The sequence below is a fragment of the Martes martes genome, assembly GCF_963455335.1.
Source record: "Martes martes genome assembly, chromosome: 17".
In the NCBI taxonomy this organism is placed as follows: Eukaryota; Metazoa; Chordata; class Mammalia; order Carnivora; family Mustelidae; genus Martes; species Martes martes.
This window is the reverse complement of record NC_137905.1, coordinates 7,440,581-7,462,309: the sequence shown is the minus strand read 5'-3', so window position 1 is coordinate 7,462,309 and position 21,729 is coordinate 7,440,581. Positions and strand designations below refer to the sequence as shown.

Genomic DNA, 21,729 nt, shown 5'->3' with positions numbered 1-21,729 from the left:
TCGAGGGTGGGTATGTGGGTGTTCATCAAGTCTGTATACTTCTGCAAATGTGAGATGTTTCCTTTACAAAGAGAATGGCAATGTTAGCAAGCTTAGCAAAAGTGACTCACATACGTGCGGCACTCTTGTCCTCATGCTGTCAGAGGTGGTTCACACTGAGCCAGAGTCTTCCACGAGGGAGAGCAGCTCAGCCAGCTTGCTCTCCCACCCTGCCTCGCTACCATAACGCTCGTCTCCTGTGTCCCGTCTTCCCAGGTGATTAGCTGTGCTTAGAGGAAGAAGACTGGCCCCCAGGCCTCCAGCCTAGGCTACCTGCCCCACCTGGAATGCCACCGAGACACGAGACTGATGACAACAAGGCTTCTTCTTGCCGCCCCTTGTACTCTCCACTGTGGACCACCTCCTTCAGTGACTTCACTGGGGAAAGCAGCCATGACCATGGCGGAAAGTGGGATCCGGCACATGTGAGCCGCCAGGTGTAACATCATTTAAAGGGCACCAATTTCCATCGAGGGTGGTGGCAAAGGCAGCTCGCCTGGGACTTACAGACTTGTTATTCTGCTGAGCACAGAAAGCTCTCTGGTGTGTCCCCCTGGCAGGCCAATGACATTACCTTTATTAGTTTACCCCAAACTCTTTCTCGGGAAACAAACTCTGTGCTTTGAGCCAAAAACCCCATGGAGATTAAAGTCATTTTAAACTCCATTTATGAAGGGTCAGAAAAGGTTCAACTTTCTATACTCACTCTTAAGTAAAACTGTGTCGTGTTTCTTGCAGCAAAACGTTAATAAATTTGTCATGAACAGAGAATCAGGGCGCACGGCGGTCTACAAAATTAGATTTCTCAGGAAAACCTTGGCCTGAGCTCTTCAAGAGATGGTCCTTTATGACCCAAAGCCACTAGAAATCCACACTAAGTGAAGTACTTCTATCATTTCACTCTGCATCCTGCCTAGACCTGACAATGCCTTCCCAAAGCCCTTGAAAGGAAAACAAAATTTCTTACCAGGACTTAGGTGGTCCTTGGAGACCCAAGCCCTCACCCAGACTAGGTCCAGTTCATTCATCCCTGTAACACCAGCACTCAGTGCAGTGCCAGGTGCCTGATAAAGGCGAGAGGAGGGGTACCTGGGTGACTCAGTGGGTTAAGGCTCTGCCTTCGGCTCAGGTGATGATCTTGGGGTCCTGGCATCAAGCCCCGCATCGGGCTCTCTGCTCAGCAGGGAGCCTGCTTCCCTCTCTCTCTGCCTGCCTCTCTGCCTATTTGAGATCTCTCTCTCTGTGTCAAATAAATAAAATCTTTAAAAAAATAAAAATTAAAAAAAAAAAGGCGAGAGGACACAGGACCTCTTCTCCTTCGCACCCGATCTCCCTCTAGCCTCTTAGGTTCTTACAAGTGGCAATTAAAAAAAAAAATTAAAAATTAAAAACAACAGCCACTACCACCCAGAAATCCCCAGGAGGAAAGTACGCTTGCCCTGCAAAGGAGAAAACTATGAGACTTCACGCTGACCCACAGAAGGCTGAGAAAAGCAGGTAACTGACATGTCCTGAACCAGAAGGTCATACATGGTATCGCAACAGAAAGAAATGCAGACAGTCGAGTGCTGGCACACAAAGCCAGCCACCAAGGCACAGGCAGGTCCTATTTCCTCCCTAGTCCACCTGGGATATGGTTCCTCACTCTTGCACAAAACGGCATGGCCCTGCAGACTCCGGAAACTCCAGCCGTCGTGGCCCGTAGGTGCTCTGTTGCTGGAGGCATGGCCGTCTCGCGTTAGCACACATCTTCAGCCACAGGTACTTCCAACTGACAAAATGCCAGAAGCAGAAGAGGTGGCCATCAGTGGGCAACCAGTGATGATCCCTTGCATTCCTTGTCACAGGGTGGTGTGCCACAGGAGGGCTAGAGGCAGCTGGGACCAGCTCAGGAGAGCCTCCCATGAGCACGTCTTCCCAGCTCCACCGGGGTGACGCCAGCTTGGTCGTCAGCTGCCTTGGCAGGAGGTGTACACCACAGACAACGGCAAAGGCCACAAAGCAGCGCCCTTTAAGTTTGTTTCTCAGGGTGAGTTATTAAACAGTTACCTGCGTATAACTAGTTATTGGTAACCCTGTTGGCGTGTCTCAGACTTGGGTCCAGTGCGTCCCGTGCTGACAGGCACTTACTGCTCTCTGAAAGGAATGCTGTCCATTTCCTACGGTGCTTCAAGTTTTCAGTTTCTCATTAGTTTTCTGGAAAAAAAGCGGTATCCTTATCAGCAAGGGCCCTGAATCTCACTCATTTCTGCCTCCATTTCACTCCACAAATCAATCCCTCCTTCCTTTCTGGCATTCTTTTCAAATACGTCCATCCCCAAGTGTCACTCACCATTTCCTTTTGATTTTGTACGACCCTCTCTTGACCATACATTGTCCTCCTGTTCAGAGCCAAGCCTTTCCAAATACACTTGTGTCCCCCAGCTACCCGTAAGCTCCCTCCCACTCCTCACCGCAGAAAGCGGCTCTCAGGTCAGGGATGACAGAAGTACCAAAGCCTCAAAGGGCGCCTCAGTCCTTATTTGATCCAGTGACACTCCCTCCTCCAGAAGCCTCTTGGAACTCCATGGCCCCATTCTCTGCGGTTTACCCTCTTCCCTCTATGCCTCATCCTTCTCCACATATGGGGCTCCTTCTCTTGTCCTGAAACCGTGATGTAAATACATAGAAGACCCACCCAACTGTCAGTTATCGATACTGCTGGGGGGCGGAGGGTGCAAAGTCAATAAAACTTACAGACTGTCCACATGTTCCACCAAAATGTGGCATTTTAAAAAATCAAGTGATCCCAAAGCTTCATCCTGCTCTATAAAACACCTCTGGTGGCGCACTGTCAACACTGGCCCACAGGGTGCTGCAGCCACATGCAAGCTGCTGTCTCCCAACTCCGTTCTCATCCAGGCTACTACGTTCTAGATCTGCATCCTCACAAGCTGGAAAGCCACCTCCACCCAGGGTCTTCCGCACACACCTCAAACGCAGCACTTTACCCCGCCCCTCTGCTACACCCCCTCCCAATCGGGGCAGGGCCCCAAAAGCATGCAGACACAGGGGCCTGAGACCTCCTATCAGCCATGCTGATTGTGTCCAAATTCCCCACAAATCTAGCCACTCCTCTGGATCTCAAGCCATTCCTCTGTTTCAGGCCTTCATTTACCACCTAAGTTAGGGCAAAAATCGAATGGGACTCCCTGGGTGTAATTTCCCTTCTCCAATCTATCCCCCAAACTATAACCAGAAAAATCTTACTAAAATACAAATCAAAACATATCACCCTTCCAACTAAGAGCCCTCCACAAATCCCTAATCACCGTATTAAATCTGCAACTGGTCACAACAGCATTGAAGTAAAACTCCAACTGGGGACGCCTAGGTGACTCAGTGGGTTAAAACTCTGCCTTCGGCTCAGGTTATGATCCCAGGGTCCTGGGATTAAGCCCCACATCTGGCTCTCTGCTCAGCAGGGAGCCTGCTTCCGCCTCTCTCTCTGTTGCTCCCCCTGCTTGTGATCTCTGTCAAATAAATAAATAAAATCTTTAAAAAAAAAAAAAAAAGGAAAAATTCCAACTGAATTCAAAGCCATTTCTTTTTTCTTTTTAAATTTTATTTATTTATTTATTTGACAGAAATCACAAGTAGGCAGAGATGCAGGCAGAGAGAGGGGGAAGCAGACTCCCTGCTAAGCAGAGAGCCCAATGTGGGGCTCAATCCCAGGACCCCGGGATCATGACCTGAGCAGAAGGCAGAGGCTTTAACCCACTGAGCCACCCAGGGGCCCCACAAAGCCATTTCTTATCTTGCTCCACCATCAGCCCTCACATTCCAGTTATGCTAAACAACTTTGAAGCTCCCCAGAATGTATTCTCATTTCACTGTCTGTCAAAGGTTCCCTTGCTAAAGTAGCTTTCCTAGAATGGCTCCTTCTTCCTGAAGGCCAGGCATGGATGCCCTTTCTGTGTTTCCCATGATAGCTACCTCATCATGGGGCTACAACACTACTGTAATAGTCAACTCGTCAGTTTACTATAAACTTCTAAAGGCAAATGTCTCATTTCTGAACTATACTGACATGGAGAAAGGGGCTAAGTAAATAAATATGTATGAATCTCAGTCTCGTAAAGGCCCTCAGAATTAATTCTATTTCTTCCTTCATCCCTTCACCGAATGCCTGTTATCCTGTGTAACCACCTGCTAAGTGAATGTCCAGCCTCTTGAACACCGCTGATGATGGGGAAGTCGCTTATTAAACACCGACGTCAGCAAGGCCTCATTCTGGACATACACACAGAATTCACTAGAAGGAGCTCACAGCTCACAGACTGTTGACACCTCATCTGACAAGAAGATCAAGTCCCTGCTGTGGCTGTGGAGGGAAGTTGCTGACTTCCAGATTGTCACTGGTTTCAGAAACACCTAGCAGAAAAGAGCACTGGGGGGAGGGGTGCGGGTGCCTGCTGGAAATGAGTCTGGGAACAATAAAGTTGGGTCATTTGCATATCATTAACATAGCTAGGACTTCTCCAAACTCTTTTTGCCCAACTTCTGTCTTCAATGTTTAAAGATCCAGAATCACCACATTGTCAAAAAGCAAAGTCTAATGGGACCATTTTGCCCTAATTCTAGGAAAGTCTAAGAGAACAGAGAAAATATAATTAAAGTCAATTATTTTACTGAAGGAGAAAGTTACACAAATATTAACTGACTGCTGGCAAAGGGAAGAAATGTGTTGGAAGTCAGGTATGTTGGCAGATGAGAGAGCGTATCTAAGGTTCCACCCAACAAATATTCAGAATCAGGGTTTCCGTCTTTCTCCGTGGGTCACTTTCCATTCAAAGGATTCTGGAGACCAAATGAGGTAAGATTCTTGGAGGTAAGACCAAGAGTCTTTAGGTCTTCTCTCAGCCACGGCATCCAGAGAAAGGACACAGGCAAACCTCAGAGATACCACAGATTTCGTTCCAGACCACCAAAATAAAGCAAGTATCACAGCAGAACAAGTCAAATGAATTCTTTGGCTTCCCAACACATATAAAAGTTATGCTTATATAGTATTGTAGTTTATTAAGTGTACAATAGCATTATGTCTAAAGAACAACATACATGCCTTACTTAAAAAATACTTTATTGCTAAAAAGTGCTAACCGTACCATCTGAGCTTTCAGCAAGTCATAATCCTTTGCTGGTGGAAGGTCTTGCCTCAACGTTGCTGCAGCTTCTACACCAGCCCTTGCTGCTTCACCATGCACTTGTAGGTCCTAGGGATGGCTTCTTTCCTTTAAACCTCACAAACCAATGTTTTCAAACTTTTCTTCCGCAGCTTCCTCACCTGTTAACCCTCACAGAACTGAAGAGTTAGGGCTTTGCTCTGGATTAAGCTTTGGCTTAAGGGGATGTTTGATCTTCTGTCCACAACACTGAAACGAGGCTATTTCGCTTTCTTAACGTTTGTGTGTGTTCACCAGAGTAGCACTTGTAATTTCCTTCAAGAACTTTCCCTTTGTCTTCACAACTTCGCTGACTGGTGCAAGAGGCCTGGCTCCAGCCTATCTCAGCTTTCAACGTGCCTTTCTCACCGAGCTTAACCACGTCGAGCTTCAGACTGAGAGTGAGAGATGGCGGACTCTTCCTTTTACTTGAACAAAGAGGCCATCATCATAGGATTACTAACTGGCCTAATTTCAATATGTTGAGTCTCAGGGGATAAGGAGGCCCAAGGACAGGGAGAGATGAGGGAACGGCTGGTTGGTAAGCAGTCAGAATACATACAACATTGATTAAGTTCACGGTCTTATATGGGCACGCTTGTGGCACTCCAAAACGATTACAATAGTAACATCACAGATCACCATAAGAAATATGATAGTAATTATAAAGTTTGAAATACTGTGAGAATTACCAAAATGTGATACAGAGACACAAGGTGACAAATGCTGTTGGAAAACGCGCAAATAGACTTGCTCAACGCAGGGTTGCCACAAACCTTCAATTTGAAAAAATGCATTATCTGCGAAGCTCAATAAAACGAAGTACAATAAAACGAGGTATGCCTCTAATTTATTTTTCAGATTCCTCTGCGGGATTAAAAAGTCTTTTTCTCATCGCATTGCCATGCTCCCTGCTCTTGGTCCTCTTTTCCATGTACTGGAAAATAAAAGGAAGGGGGGAGAAAAGAGACAGCAGATTATATTACCATTAGTATCAGCTGAGTTAAATATTTTAAAATATTTGCAAAATAGTTTTTGCTGATAAAATTCTCATTTGTCTATTTCACTGAATCTGAAACTGCAAACACAGTACAGCACCTACATCCTAACAGGTGTACAAATATTTACTGAATTAATTTCTCCCAAAATACGAATTCAGTAAATATTTAAGATGAGTGAGTTTTATCCCTGTTCTGCAGGAACTCACAATCTATCAAAGTCATCTAATCTCTGCTTGAACTCTTCTAGTTATGAGCCGTTCACTACCTGAGCTGTTTGTTGGACACTTCTACTTGTTCCAAAGGTTTTTTTAATGTTGAACCAGTAAGTGTTTCCCTGTAAATTCTCCTACTGCCCTCCATTTCTTCATGCAAATATCTGATTACAGAAAACCCACTAACTACCTCTGTTTTTAGGCCGAGCATTGCTGGTTTCTACAAAGGACCACAGAACATGGCTTCTGCCTTCTAATAGCTACCACGTACCATTTATAAGGTGCTTTAATATCAATATCCCTTATAAAAACTATCACAACCAGAATTAAATACAATGCTCCATGCAGTCTGACAGATGTGGACTACAGAGGACCTACTAGCTCTTATGACCTACACATTTTATTTCTAATATAAATATTATCAAGAGTAATCGGCCCTTGGCAACCACATTACCCTATTACTTTACATGGAAATCTATATTCAGCTGAACTTCCCAGGATTTTTTCATTATGAATAGCCATCAAACAGGATTCTCTCCAAATCCTACATTTCTGCAGCCGGTTGGATCTAAGTGCAGTTTTCACCTTGGAGGTTTTCAGCCTTGTATTTGGATCTGGCCAGAAGGTTATAAGTAACAGGAAATACACAGCCTGGCACTTAGAAAAAGCACTTGTTTAAAGCAGAGAAACGTGAATATAAGTGCTTTTGTATGGATATACGTACAGACTTATATACATCGACAGACATATTTTAAAGGTGAATGAAGGAATCAGGTTTTTTTTTCCTTTTTCCATAGGGTCCCTATGGAAAAAGGAAAAAAAAAAGTAAATTCAAGTTGAAAGAACTAAGTATATGTGAACAGCTAGACATCAAAATCTTTTAGGAGCCAGATATATGGGAAAAGGCCGCAGAAATGAAAATCAGTGACAGAGAACTAAGCAGGAACTTGACTGGGTCCCCTGCCTGGACACCTGAGGCAATGCTGGGAAGGTTCATATTTACTGCATCTTCGGGTCTCATAACCTCAAATAAGGGGGGCTAAGCTAGATCATCTCTAAGAAGATTTCTAGATCTAGGGACGCCTGGGTGGCTCAGTTGGTTAAGCCGCTGCCTTCGGCTCAGGTCATGATCCCAGGGTCCTGGGATGGAGTCCCACATCGGGTTCCTTGCTCGGCAGGGAGCCTGCTTCTCTCGCTACCTCTGCCTGCCTCTCTGCCTGCTTGTGTGTACTCTCTCCCTCTCTCTGGCAAATAAATAAAATCTTTAAAAATAACTAAAAAAAAAAAAAGATTTCTAGATCTAAAGTTTTGACTGAAGAGTTCTAACAGCCTCTGGAATGATAGTTTTCAAACTTTTTTTTTTCTTCTTCATCAAAGGGCCACTTCAAATTGCAGATGAAACACCAGGTCCCTTTAACCAAAATCATTCCTTTTATCTGTCACTCATTAATTTTCCTCTTAAGATTGTTGGGGGAAAGGGCATTCGTCATTTTAAAAACCATTTTTTTTTTAAAGGCACTGTTCTAGAACGTAATGGGATACCTACTCTGAGAAAAATATTTGGTATCAATCTTGAATCACATATACCAGACTGCCTCCAGTAATCAGGCTGGGAGGAGGGTCTTAAGAGTAAATCTTCAGAAGATGATACGTTAGAGGCAGACAAAAAAAAAATAAGTTAAAGAGCAAATTAAAATAAAATCTCTGTTAAAATGTATGTTAAGATATTCTCAAAGGGAGTCCAGATGGCCTTTGAATAAAAGAAGAAAAAAAAAGGATGAATATGATGTTATTCACAAAACTTCACTGAACAACAAAACCAAACCAAACTGAATCGGAAAATTAAAAGGGACGAAATAAGATTAGTGATTATTTCCACAGAAAGAACAAAAGCAGCGACACAGCAGCAAAGAGAGGCTAATAAGGGAACTGGCCAGACCCTTTCTTTCATTGAAAGCGCCAAGGAATGAAGTACTCAAATGGCGCGTGAAGGGGATGGTTAGAGGAGCGCATAAGAGGCAGGAAATGGTCAACTAGAAAGCATTAAAGGCAGAGAGGAAATACGTGAGCACAGGTTCAGAGGACCAGAGGAGGAAAGAGCAGACAAAAACATCTATAAATCAGGTAATAAAGTCACATAAAAACCACACTGAGGACTTAGAAAATACGTCAAGGAGAAAATCCAAAATTTATATGAAAACAAACTCAAAGTAAGAAAAAGATATACAGCATTCTACCAAACAGTTGCTAACAGCTCAGGACCACCTGGGAAGAAAATTCTGAATCAAGATCTAATCACCAAACCAATGGCAAAAATTAGCAAACTGTAAGAAGAAAAAAAAATCTAAGCTTAGGAAAAAAGCAATCTAACACAACTGAAAGCATGTGAGAAATAAACATTTATACTGAATAAAGTAGTGTGGGCTTCATTTTCTCATCCTCTGTTAAAAGGGGAACAAAGCCCTAGGCTCAGTTTTCATTCAAACTAGTTTTACATGTAAATATGAAGAAAAACTCTTTAAAAATCAATTTAAAACACTTCTATATGGGGCGCCTGGGTGGCTCAGTGGGTTAAAGCCTCTGCCTTCGCTCAGGTCATGATCCCAGAGTCCTAGGATCGAGTCCCACATCCGGCTCTCTGCTCAGTGGGGAGCCTGCTTCTTCATCTCTCTCTCTCTGCCTGCCTCTCTGCCTGCTTGTGATCTCTGTCAAATAAATAAATAAATAAAATCTTAAAAAAAAAAAAACTTTTTTATGTACACATTTGTGCAAAGAAAATTACAACCCTGAATTCAGAACTCTAGAAAGTTCTTCAAACGGTAAAGACATTGGAAAAGGATTCTGGGAATGGAGGGGGGGAAAAAAGCTTGATTTAAAAATACAAAAGGTGAAGATAGATAATTGCTGCACAGCTTCAAATATTATAACTAATACCTTTCAATATGAGGCCAATAGGAAAAAAATTCAAAAATACAGAAAAGGAAAGAAAACAGGAAGGCCGGTTTTTAGTATAGATTTTTAAAGGTTTGAGACATAAAACTGATGAACAGAACAGAAATGGAGTTAAATTTCTTTTCAAAAGCACTCTGCTATATGCCCAAGTCGAAGTCATGGCCTTAAACCGGGTCCAGGAAATGAGTCTTTCCAATCAAGTCAAACTAGATCCGCATGGCTCGTACATGCCATGGTTATGAAGAAATTCATAATTTTAGACCAGTAAGAAGCCCAAGTCCAGGTCCACCATGTTCTATGAGGAAACAGAGGCCCAGAAAGTGTTAGTTACCTGCTATAGCTAAGAGCTGATTTACCAAAGTCTTTCTACTACACAAACTCAGTTTCCTAGCCCTTACAATTCATCCAGAGGAGTTACAGTGATTATAATAAGGAAACTGTTTTCATTTGTGTGCATGGAGAAAAAAAAAGTAATGTCTTTCATTTCTCCACTTGGTTTTAGGAGAGGACATACATATAAGGTGTCAATTCTGTTATACTAAAATTTGGAATAAAAATTAGTAATGGGGGTATTCTAAATATTGCTCAGAAAGGTTCTATTCTACTGTTCAACCACTTTCATCCTCTAACACTTTTCTTACCTCATTCTTCAAGCATTTTCTCATCTCCCGATCGAGATCATTGCAATGACCAAAAAATTTCAGAATGCTGTGCTAAAAGGAAGAAGAGGGGTAAAATATTTCATCCCGTAATATACTAAGGTCTCTGGCACATAGAATTTAAATACTTATTCCAGAAATAAATGGAGTATTTTGGAAATAAATACTTTATTTACAGAAATGGATTTAATGTGTCACCACCTTGTTAATAAGCAAAGAGTTAAATCACAGGTATAAAACATACAAATAAACGGACTTATCCTGGCCTTCTTAAAAGAAGGTATAAATGCTCTATAGATAGAAATGAAAACTAAAAAGATCTTTCCTTGATAAAATGGAAGTCTATTAACCAACCCAAACCTCACAACGACAGAATATAAACAATTCTGTTTTCTAATACCCTTTTCTTTAAGGGCAGGTGAAAATCACAGCACAACCATCATCTATCACAGGAAGCGATGTCAAAGTGTGGGGTGGCCATATTAACATGACCAGTGACTTCTTCACTAGCAAACATTCTGTCCCTTTGAAGAATTACCCAATAAATGCTTGGGGCAAACACTAATTTTCTTATTTGCCTCCATCCAAAATGTCATCAAAATATATCAGAAACACATAACACCATTACTAAATGGCCTATATGGGCCACGTAAGTAAGCCACTAATCCAAAATGTAAGAAAACCTAGATCTAAAGTTCAAAGTCTGCTTTCTTTGCCAAGAAAAATAAAAATCTCCTAGTGATTTCAAGGCCTATGACAATTATCACAGCAAAAAGTATGAATGCTCTGAAGCAGATTAAGATGAAGAATGAAGTCAAGAACACGAATTTTAGTCGGGCTATAATTAGTGTGTTTGCATATCACCATTTTTAAGGAATGGGTAAGACAGCATGGTGATGTCCTATAATGACATGCCACAAGTGCTGAACTTGTAATAATAAGCACCTTTTCCTTTTCTTTCTAATTAAGGCTTTCATGGAAACCAGACAACACGTAATTAATAAGCTGTGCCTCATGCTAATCCTTTCTTTCCCTGCCACTGTAAATGTCCTTTTCTGGTCCACAGTGGAAAAATGGTCATTTTTTTAAGGCAAGCATTTAAGGTAAACTAAGATCTCCTACTGGTCCCCTAAGGACCTTTTCAGAATAACTATTTCCTATGTATTTTTCCTAAACTATTTCCTTGGCAACAAATGAACAGGAACCATGCATTTTCACACACCTTCTGGTGAAGCAGAACAGAAAGGATTAGACTTTCAGAATGTAAGGCAGTATTTCATAGTTTGGTTTACATTGACTCATATCATCCATAAACAGACATCTTATTTTTAAATCCAAGACAGAAGCTCTTTTTTTTCCTTTCCCAACACTTAAACCCAAAGAAGAATTATACTCTTGTGACATTACATGAAAAACAAACCCAAAGTGCTCCATTGGAATTGGTTTATGAAATGCCTGGGGTCTACATTTCTCTTGTACACACATGGCATAAGCCTCTAGTGTGCGATGTCTATGTCTAGAGAACCAAACTAACTGAGCAATTGATTGAATAAATGAATCAATCAATTGATATCTTGAAGACAATGTCCCAAGCACCAGGGATATAGCAATGAGGAAGGTGCACCTGGACCCTACTCTCAGTACATGGTCAGAGGGAAGAGCCAGCTAACAAAGTGATTGCTATAAGGCAGTAGTTTTCCAAGTGTAGTCCAAGGACACCCACCAGTTCCCAAGACCTTTCCAGGCATGTACACGATAAAAACTATTATCCTGAAAATCATAGATCTTATTTGTTTTGTTCATTTCCATTTTCTCACAAGGGTACTGTGGAATTTTCCAGAGGCTGCACAAAGGGCAATATCACCAAAGACTGAACATAAAGCAGATAGGAGGATCTGGCTATATTCTATTAAGCCAGGTATGAGAGAACTACAAAAATGCAAAACTAATGCCATTCTTTTCATTCTGTTTTGGAAAATAAGATTTTTTATGAAAACTTACTACATTAACATATATTGGATTTATTATTATATTTGTATATAAACTTATATTATTAATTCCTCAGTTTTAATTTCTAATTCAGTGAATATTAGTAGCTATAGCCCACATACATGAAAGTTATTTGGGATCTTTAATGAAGTGTAAAGGAGTCATGAGACCAAAAGTGTGAAAACTATCTTTAAGTAGGAACTATGTGACGTGTGGAGTTACTGGAGTACAGAGTGACTACACTAAGAGAATGCAGGCCAGGAAAGGAGAAAAGGAAGAGGAAGTAACAAGTGACGCCGAAGCAAACCTGAAGGATGAGGAAATCTGGTCTAGCACACAGGAAAGTGAGCCAGTGGGAAGGGCTCTGAGACCAGCAAGGAGAAAGCAAGCACAAAGGCTTAGAAGAGGGAAGTGTGTTGCCGCACAATTGCACACAGGAGCAAGCAGAAGAGGTGCAGGAGGGTGATAAGGCCCGTGCGGTAAGTAGGGGACAAGTCCATGAAGGCCCTGAAACAACACAAAATAAGAAATTCAGATTTGAAAACTTGCAGGCAAAGGGAGCCATTAGAGGGAAACAACAATTCAGCTTACATTTGAACATCACTCCAGTCAAGTGAAAGGGGACAGAGAAGAGGACAAAACAGTCAGGGGGCCAGGGTGGCCCCAGTAAGATAACACCGGAATTAACCGGTGTTAAGAATAGACACATAAATCAGTAGACGAGACTACAGAGCCCAGAAATAGACCCAGCCACATATGGTCAATCGATTTTTGACCAAGATAGCACGATAATTCAGTACAGAAAGGATGGTCTCTGCAACCAATGGTGCTGGAACAACAATATCCATAGAGAAAGAAATACTGGCTCATACCCCACACGATACACAAAAATTAACCTGAAATGAATCACAGCCCTAGACGTAGAAGTTAAAACTCTACAACTTCCAGGAGGAAATCTCCATGACCAGGAAACATACAAAGATCTTTAAAAGGCAAAAAACAAAAAACAAAAACAAAAACAAAAAAACCTTCCCACATACCCACAAACCGTAAGAGAAAAAAAAACCTGGTTATTAGACCTCATCAAACTTAAAAACTGCTCTTTGAAACACAACCTTAAGAAAATGAAAAAGGATGCCACAGACTAGGAGAACATATTCACAATACACTCATCAAAAGACTTACATGTCGAATGAAAAAAAAAATTCTTAAAATTAAATAATAAAGCAAACAACCCAATTTTAAAACATTGGCAAAAGAGAAAAAATAATAGATAAAATTTAAATAAAAAAATAAAATATGGGCGAAAGACTTTATATGAATGGCCAATAAGCACATGAAAAGATGCTCAAAAACTAGCCATCAGGGGAGTAAATCTAAAATCAAATGAGACACTACTGCACACCCATATAATGATTAAGGTTAAAAAGACAGTATCAATTCTTGATCTAGATGTATGCTGAAAAGAATCTGCCTAAAGTATACAGTCAAACAACAACATTCTTCGAACCAACAAAAATATCCAACTTCAAAGGTCATAGGTATTACTCATTACTTTACCATAAGTCTTCAAATTTCACTCATTTAAATGATATTATTATAATTTGATATATCTACAGTTTATGAATATCATGAGGAAAATAACAGATCATGAAAAGTTAAAGAAAAACATTCTCCTTATAACCGTCTCACATATCAAGTATATGAAAAAAGCTAAATAGTTAACATCTGTAAAAATATCAGCTTCATTTAATGATTTCCAAAAATGGACTTCCTTTCTATTTTTGGTTTAAACCACAGAATTTTACTCCCATTCCACTAACAAGTGAGCAAATCTGCCAAATTAGGCCAATCATAATTTAAATCTAGCTAACATCTATTATAAAAAATGATTCAATCTCCTTTAAACACAGAATGGCAGACATCAAGGAAAATCTTAGAAAAATCTTAAAATAATTCCATTATGATCAGAAGAGTCAGAATTTAACATAACTGTTCTAGTGCCCATAATACAAAAACAAACAAACAAACAAACAGTATTTTATGGTAAGAACATGGATTCTAACTATTATATATTATTTCAAAAGTTCCCTAATGAACCACCATGCTTGATTTTTACTAATCATGAAAGGAGATGGTGCCTTGAAAATCACAAGCATCAGGTACTAATCTTTGGTAAACTAAGATCCACTATATTACCATGCCTTTCCATTAGTGGGGATAACATTTTATATCAGTGTGTTGTACTTAAGTTTCATTTTTGCTTTATGGTCATTTTTCTGAACTCTTACATTTTTGTGACATTCCTTAAGTAAGTTAATCAAGACGTTGCATTCTTCAGTGTGCAAGTGTGGAGATAAGTCAGGATGCATCTTTAGGAGGTGACGGAGCACAGCAGAGCAACCTGTGGATACAAGAGTGTCTTGAATATGTGTGACTGTATTTGTTAATGCGACCTAAAACTATTTCAGTAAAAACGTGCAGTGAACTTTATCAGAAAACAATGTTGACCTCTGGCAAATTATTAAACCTGAGCCTCAGCTTCCTTATCCAACAATTTCACAGATTCAGCAAGCCATCAGGTGTTGTTTGGAGAACCTGCAGGTTCAGAAAAAAGCAGAAGTCCTCAAGAGACCCAATCCTGGAAATAAGTGCTCCAGTAGAAACAACTAGCCTATATTAACAAGCCTGATCTCAATTATTTTCCCCACATACCTGAAACTAACTACAACTCCTTTTGTTCAGATGAAATTCTATAAAATAAGAAAATTGGTTTATTAATCCTTTTAAAATGCATATTCCTGAGGGAGAGGGCTAAACCCTCATTAGCCAATCTCACATTAATGTCAGTTCATATGGACTGCTTTCTTATTCCTAACATCTGGCTGAGAAAAATGCAACTAGACAATGAAGAGAAACAAAAACCAGATGGGAAAAAAGTTTTTCAGTTTAGCAGAGATAGCCATAAAATGCAATTATTACAATGAAAGGAAGAAGCTGAATTCAAGAAATTAAATTTATCACAAAGTAGAAAATCAGCAGCCAACGTCAAAGGAAAAACATTATTTTGAAGTGTCTGCCACAGTTATGTAGCACTATTTACCTATTCCTTCCTTTAACCTACTTTTTTAAACTTGGAAAACATTACCAAAAAAAAAAAAAAAAAAACCAAAACAATTAATTCTTTTAATCTTCTACAAGTTGCAAGAAGAAAACCTAAGAGAAAATAATGACCTGAGTTGGGCAAAGAGTTCTTTAGATAGGTCAAAAGCACAATTCATAAAAGAAAAAAATTGGTACAATCTTACCAAACTTAAAAAACTTTCTCACTTCAAAATACATTATTAAGAAAATGAAAAGACACAGGGATGAAAAACACAGCATAGGGAATGTAATCAGTAATATTGTAATAGATTTATTGTGGTGAGCATTCCATAACATATATAAATTTAAAAAAAAGAAAAAAAAAAGACAAGCCACACTTTGGGTGATAATGACACGTCAGTGCAGGTTCATCAATTGTAAAAACATGACTCTGGTGGGGGATACTGACAGTGGGGAAGGCTGTGCATGTGTAGGGCAGGGGGCAAGCGGGATCTCTGTACTTTCTGTTCAGTTTTGCTGTGAACCTAAAACTGCTCTAAAAAATAAATAAACTACAAGTTACAGACTAGGAGAAAATATTTGCAAATCATATATGAAAAAGGATTTGTTATCTAAAATATATAAAGAATGCTTACAAACAACCCAACATTTAAAATGGACCCAAAAACAGCCAAAAGATTTGAATAAATACTTCACAGATGATACAGGAATGGTTAATTAAGCACATGAAAAAATGCTAAACACCATTAGTCACAGGGAAAGGCAAACTAAAACCACAATGAGATGGTAACTACACATCTGCCGGAAAAGCTATAATCAACAAGTCAGACAATAACAAGCATTAGTTAGGATGCAGAGAAAACAGGCCTCATTGCATTGCTAGTGGAAACATAAAATAGTACACACTTAGGAAAGCAATTTGGCAGTGTCTTAAAGGACTTAAACACAAACTTACCAAACGACCCGGACCACGGAAACTGCACTCTTAAGAATCTACCCAAAAGAAATGAGAACACATAGGCACACAAAGACATGTATATGAATATTCACAGCATTATTCATTATAACCAATAGTGGAAACTATCCAAATATCCAATAACCTGGTAATTGGACACACAAATATGGTGTATCTAGACAATGGAATACTACTTGGAGAGGAAAAGGAATGCACTGATAAGGCACCAACATGGAGGAACCTCAAAAGCACCAAGCTAAATGAAAGAAGCCGGATTCAAAAGACTATATGATTCCATTTATATGCAATGTCCAGAAAAGGCAAAATTGTAGAGAAAAAAAAGCTGATGGGTTCCCTGGGCCTGAAAGTGAGAGTGAGGATTATTTGCCATTGTGCACAAAGTAATATTTCTACGTGATAAAAATGATTTAGAGTAGGATTGTGGTAATAGTTGCACAATTGCAGTTCACTAAAGTCACTGAACTCACATACAATGGGTGAATTTTATGATACGTAAATTGTACCTTAATAGAACTAATACCAAAAAGTTCAAGAAATTCAAATGGCCTATCTACCTTCTACTCACAAGTAAAATCCTTAAAAATATCTAAACAAATTAATTCCAGAGAATTACAGTATTCCTACTATTGCAGAACTCAATTTATAAAAATATCAGTAGATCACTATTCCATTGAGTGACTTCCAACTGAGTAGACCCACTCAAGGACACACGCGCACACACACGCACACACAGCATACCACAGCTGAAGATCACACACAGGGCCATTGGGGCCAGCTAAGTGTTTGAAATGGAAACTGGAAATGCAGCCAAGTTCAAGTCTGGTTTGCCTGCCACTGACTACAAAATCTTTTTAATGACATAATCTTTTTGCCTCAGAAAAACAAGATCTCGTATAGTCTAGCAATTTAAACCATTTAATATTATACCAATATATCACATTTACACCTATTAGTTATCTGGTTATCTGATTTCTGGCTCCCTTTTTTCTGAAGGAAGATGTATACTAGCTTGGTCACCTAGAAAATGTCTTTATATTTTGTAAATATATCTGACAAAAAATTTTTGCATATTTCTATCAACGAACCCTCAAATGTACACTTTTAAAGTTTGGAAACGAGCTCACAATGTACTGAAATGACCTCGTTAATTGGTAAATTAAATACTCTAGAAGACACTTGGCTGGTGGGATAAATACTGCACATGGTATACAAGTATAAATGCATACGTATCACGATGTATATTTTTCCTCCCTCTATTTCAAAAGTTTATGTCAGTGTAGACCCAGCCAGGGCACCAATAAGACGTCTTCCCTTCTACGTACTTATCCAACATAACTACGTCCAAGAAGAAAATGGGTTTCATACGGTTTCCTTTTCCTAGTCTTCTTGGTAAAAAGCTAAGCTACTACTTAACTTACAGTTCTAAACACTGGCCAAATTTCTTATCTAACAAATTCCTTGCTTTACCAGTCATTCCCTTCTTTCCTTCACCCTATCTTTTTAGTGATATATGCTTTTCTTCTTTACCTCGATTCACCCTGTACCCACACTCCTTCCCGGCACCCAATGTCCTCTGGTTTCTTGTAACCATTGGTGCACACACAGGTGTACTCCCGGACTCTTGGGTGTTAATCTACAAAGTACGGCTATAAAACGATGGCACTGCTCTTAGAACACACTGATGTGAGTGCTGGTATCTTCCAGTAGTCATCTTTAAAAGCCTCTTCTAATCAGCATTATTATAACTCGAAGTAACTTACAAACTGAAGAAAACTAAATGTATATTCCATATTCTTTTAAGATTCCTTCAAAGCCATAAGAATATATCTACATTACTAGTGTTGAAAACAATTTGTTGAACATTTACCACACACTAGGCACAAGTCTTACAATCCTTCCATAACTGTAGCAAGTAGGTACCTTTATAAATTCAGTGAAACCATAAGAAATTGCCTTTTCGTAGTTCAAATATGCATTACTCACATTTTCATAGTAAAACTAAGCCCCAGGTCACGTAGTAAGTGGTAGAGTTACTACCCAATGCAATCTCTCACCAGGACAGACAGTTTGTATAAGAAATAAATACAGAGAGTAAAAACTATTTCCCAAAGACCCTCTGGCTGGTTACAAGTTCAACAGACAATAATTCTAGACCTATCTTCCAAAGAAGTCAATGTAATATTATCCTGTCTGTCTCCCTCAAGAAAAAGAACAGTACTGTGTTTGTCCTGATCGGCCAGTCCCAAATATTGACAAAGTAAATATCTGGAGAGAGTGCTCAGGATTAAGATGGCTTTGACTCTAGGTTTAAACAGGAAGCCATTAATGAAACTGGGAATATTTGCCAATTTAGGGAAGTGCACATCAGAGGAGACAGATAAACAACCTGGTTCAGTAAGACAAACAATGGACTTACAATCAAAAGTTGTGGACTTATCGGTCCATAAGTTAAAGTCATAACACTTTGGTTACTTAATCTGAGACTAAGTCTCTTCTTCCGTAAATTGGAATTAGCTCTTACATTACATTTACATTACATTACATTTACATTCCGTAAATTGGAATTAGCTCATACATTCCAATTTATGGAATTCCAATTCCGTAAATTGGAATGTGTCTCTGGGTGGTCCTGAGGTTTAAGATAACATATGTGGGAGAATCTGAAACAGTGAGCAGTGAGTGTGACATCTATAAAGTATTATTTGTATATCTGAAATACTCTGTCACATGATGGGAAAGCCTGAACTGAATTTACAGTAGTGTTTCCAAGGCCCTTCCCAGGACAGGACTGGAAACCAAAGGGTGGATATTAACAAAGGCAGGTGTCCTCTTCCTGGAGCTGTCCAACAATGAAACAGGCTGCTATGTGAAGTTCTCAGTTATCTGTCCTCATGTACCCCTAGGAGACTGGCTACATCAATTATGGATGCCACAGCCTATTCTTGCATTGCATTAAGTTTATTCTCAAGCCTAAGTTCATAACTAAGTGATTTTAACCTATTTCCAAAAATAAAATTCAGTCAGTGGATAAAAAACTTGTCACCACAAAAAATATACGGAACAATTCCAAAAGGGTAGTAACAAAATAATTAACACCAGGCGCGCTGCTGAACAAAAGTGAAGGGAACATTCATTTGTGCTAAGACCTCATGCATGGGTGTTTTTATAAGAAAAAGGGATAAACTCCGTTCAAAATGTTATCATTTAAACACAAAACTTCAGTCCCACCTTTACTTTGGCATTTAGAAAACATCAGAAGGGTTAACTTGTCACAGTTACAATGCCTCCCTCACCACTTCAACTCCACCTATTGCCTGAATGAAGTGTGCACACATTTATACCAAAAGAACCACTGAAACTCGAAAAGATGTTCAGCCGGGACAAGCTGATTGTTCTGTAACTGGGTGACAGGTCTCTGCAAAGCAATCTGAACTTGTATTTGGGGGTAAGCTGGGAGAACAGAAGCAGTATGGTACTCTCACTAAAGGCATAAAAATTACAGGCTTATTTAATCACTCCTTCACCTTATTCTACCAACAATGAGCTAAAATTTTCCTAATGAGTATTCCATGATAGACAGATTTCAACCACCAGGTGGCACAATTTTAGAAAATAAACCAAGAGTAACCAAGACATTAACTCTGGTAGAGAAAAAGCAGTAAGCATTCTAATAACACTTCAGCAAATCTTTAGTCACAAGGAGGAAACCTCTTATTTTAATGCCACTTGGGTTTTCTTTCGAAAGATTCTGCTGTTTGGTGTATGCACCAGAAAGAAATTTACACTACGCTGCAATTTCTGATGTCATTTTAAAACAAACAAAAAACAAGTCCAGAAAAGTCTTGTGCAAAGTCTGAAGAAGCTGTTCTCTAGGAAAAACTGTGAACTTAACACTTAATGCTTAATGCTTTGTAAAACCTATCTTTTTAAAAGTCTACTTCTCAGAAAGCACTGGAATTAGTTAAAATAGTATTTCTGCAACTATGTCAAACTACGCACCATATTCAGCAGAGGCAGCAGACATAGCAGAGTATACTACCTACCTTACCTTTTTATTCGCAGGTTCAAAGTGACCAAATCTAAACATATGCTCTTGAGTGATTAGTGCTCCCAAACACAGACCAGGCCATATAAAATCAGTCCATATACCCCAAAGAACACACAGGCTAGTGAAGGAATATTCTTGTAAATACAAACAGTAAATGCCCAATTAATGTTTGCCAAATCTTGAATTTAGGATTATTATAGATCTGAGAATTGCTTCACACCTCAACATAGTTTAAAAAAAAAAAAAAAGGCGAAAATAAGGCTCATTTTAAATAAACTAAGCACGTGCAGAAGCCTGTATGTATGGAAAGGAGTTACAAGAGGCGTCACAACACAAGTTTGCCAGTGCGAACTTCTTTTATGCACTTAAGATTTTAGGTTTCCAGAACTCGGATTTACTAGCACCTACTGTGAACCTACAAGCACGGTGATTTTTAAACCCAGTGAAAGGGATCTGAATGTCTCCTTTCCTTCAAAAGTGTACTGATGAGGATCTCACTGGATTCCTACTTCGCAAGACAGACTGGGGGCAACTTTGCAGCTGAGATGTGCCGTAACAAGGCCCCCACCGTCTACAAACAAATGCTAAACCCCCAGCTGGTAACAATAATAATCCTACAATTCCTTGAGCGCTCACCGTACCAAACGCTGGGAAGGGCTTCCCTTCTCACCATCGATGCCGTGGGTTACGACCATTTTACCGGCGTGGAAGCCGAGGCTCAGGGAGGGGAGGAGCCCGCCCGGGATCACTAGACTCGCGAGTGGCGGGACAGACTGCAGCAGAGTGAAAGGTCTGGGCCAAGCATGCTCTAAACTACCCGCACGTCCTCAGCAAGTGCCTGAGGGCTGAGAGCCCCGGACAGACCTCCAGCTCCCCGCGCGGTGGACTGCCGGCGAGCTGAGAGCCACCACCACCCTGAAGACCAGCGGCCGGACCTTCCAGGTCCCCATCTCGGAGAGCGGCGGGTGGGAACGGCGGGGCGCGCGCCAGCAGGGGACGGGAGGAGGGGCAGGTGCGTGTCCCCCGGCCTCCCCGGACACCGCGGCCGGAAAGAGAGCGTTCCTCGGAACGGCCCGGACTGCCGAGACTCACCGGACTCGCGGCCACAACGGGAGGGCTCAAACGACAGTCACCAGCGAAGACTCCCCATTCAGAAGGCGGCAGTCAGGACGCCGGAGCTGAGCCCCCTCCGGGCGGCGAAGGCTCTCACGCCCTCCACAGCTGACCTACCACGGCTTGACCAGCCCCCGCCGCTCCTGGCCTCTGAGGCGCATGCGCCACCCGGCCTGGACGGGCCCATTTCCGGGGGCTGTCGGGGAGGGAGTGCGAATGTCCGGAGGCCCGGCGGAGCCTAAAAACAGCAACCCGAACCAACAAGCGAGATGTATGGGGCTGAGAGTAACTGTATTTAACTAACGTTCTCCGCTAACAAGGGTGATGCGGGGACTCGGCGAGTTTCACTTCTGCCGCTCTCCCACGCGGCCCCCTGTGCCCAGGGTACAGTCCAAAGAGGCGCTCCGGGGGGGGCGGGGCTGGAGGGCGGC

General features: G+C 40.7%; 1 protein-coding gene across 5 annotated transcripts; it reads right to left on the bottom strand.

The window, feature by feature from the left end:
* Positions 1 to 4,688: 4,688 nt before the first annotated feature.
* On the bottom strand, positions 4,689 to 21,450 carry CMC2 (C-X9-C motif containing 2). 5 transcript variants are annotated; one of them, XM_080828126.1, is made up of 5 exons: positions 21,278 to 21,425; positions 16,117 to 16,154; positions 14,348 to 14,460; positions 10,050 to 10,121; positions 4,689 to 6,180 (listed from the first exon to the last, which is right to left on the bottom strand). In XM_080828126.1, exons 3-5 carry the CDS (start codon positions 14,426 to 14,428, stop codon positions 6,094 to 6,096), a joined length of 240 nt encoding a protein of 79 aa, XP_080684252.1. In that variant the 5' UTR covers positions 14,429 to 14,460; positions 16,117 to 16,154; positions 21,278 to 21,425; the 3' UTR covers positions 4,689 to 6,093. The 5 variants fall into 5 exon arrangements, with proteins under 5 accessions (XP_080684252.1, XP_080684249.1, XP_080684250.1 ...); XM_080828123.1 differs by lacking the exon at positions 21,278 to 21,425 and adding an exon at positions 21,050 to 21,168; XM_080828124.1 differs by lacking the exon at positions 21,278 to 21,425 and adding an exon at positions 18,121 to 18,204.
* Between the last annotated feature and the right edge of the window lie 279 nt (positions 21,451 to 21,729).

Bases quoted from the DNA above. Each gene is read 5' to 3' on its own strand.
- CMC2 (XM_080828123.1), bottom strand. From the start codon at position 21,135: ATGGGGACCTGGAAGGTCCGGCCGCTGGTCTTCAGGGTGGTGGTGGCT. The intron at 16,155-21,049 runs GTCTGTCCGGGG...TCTTTTGGGTAG, and splicing joins CACCGCGCGGGGAGCTGGAG to ATTCTTAAGAGTGCAGTTTC. The intron at 14,461-16,116 runs GTAAGTTTGTGT...TTGTATCCACAG, and splicing joins TCCGTGGTCCGGGTCGTTTG to GTTGCTCTGCTGTGCTCCGT.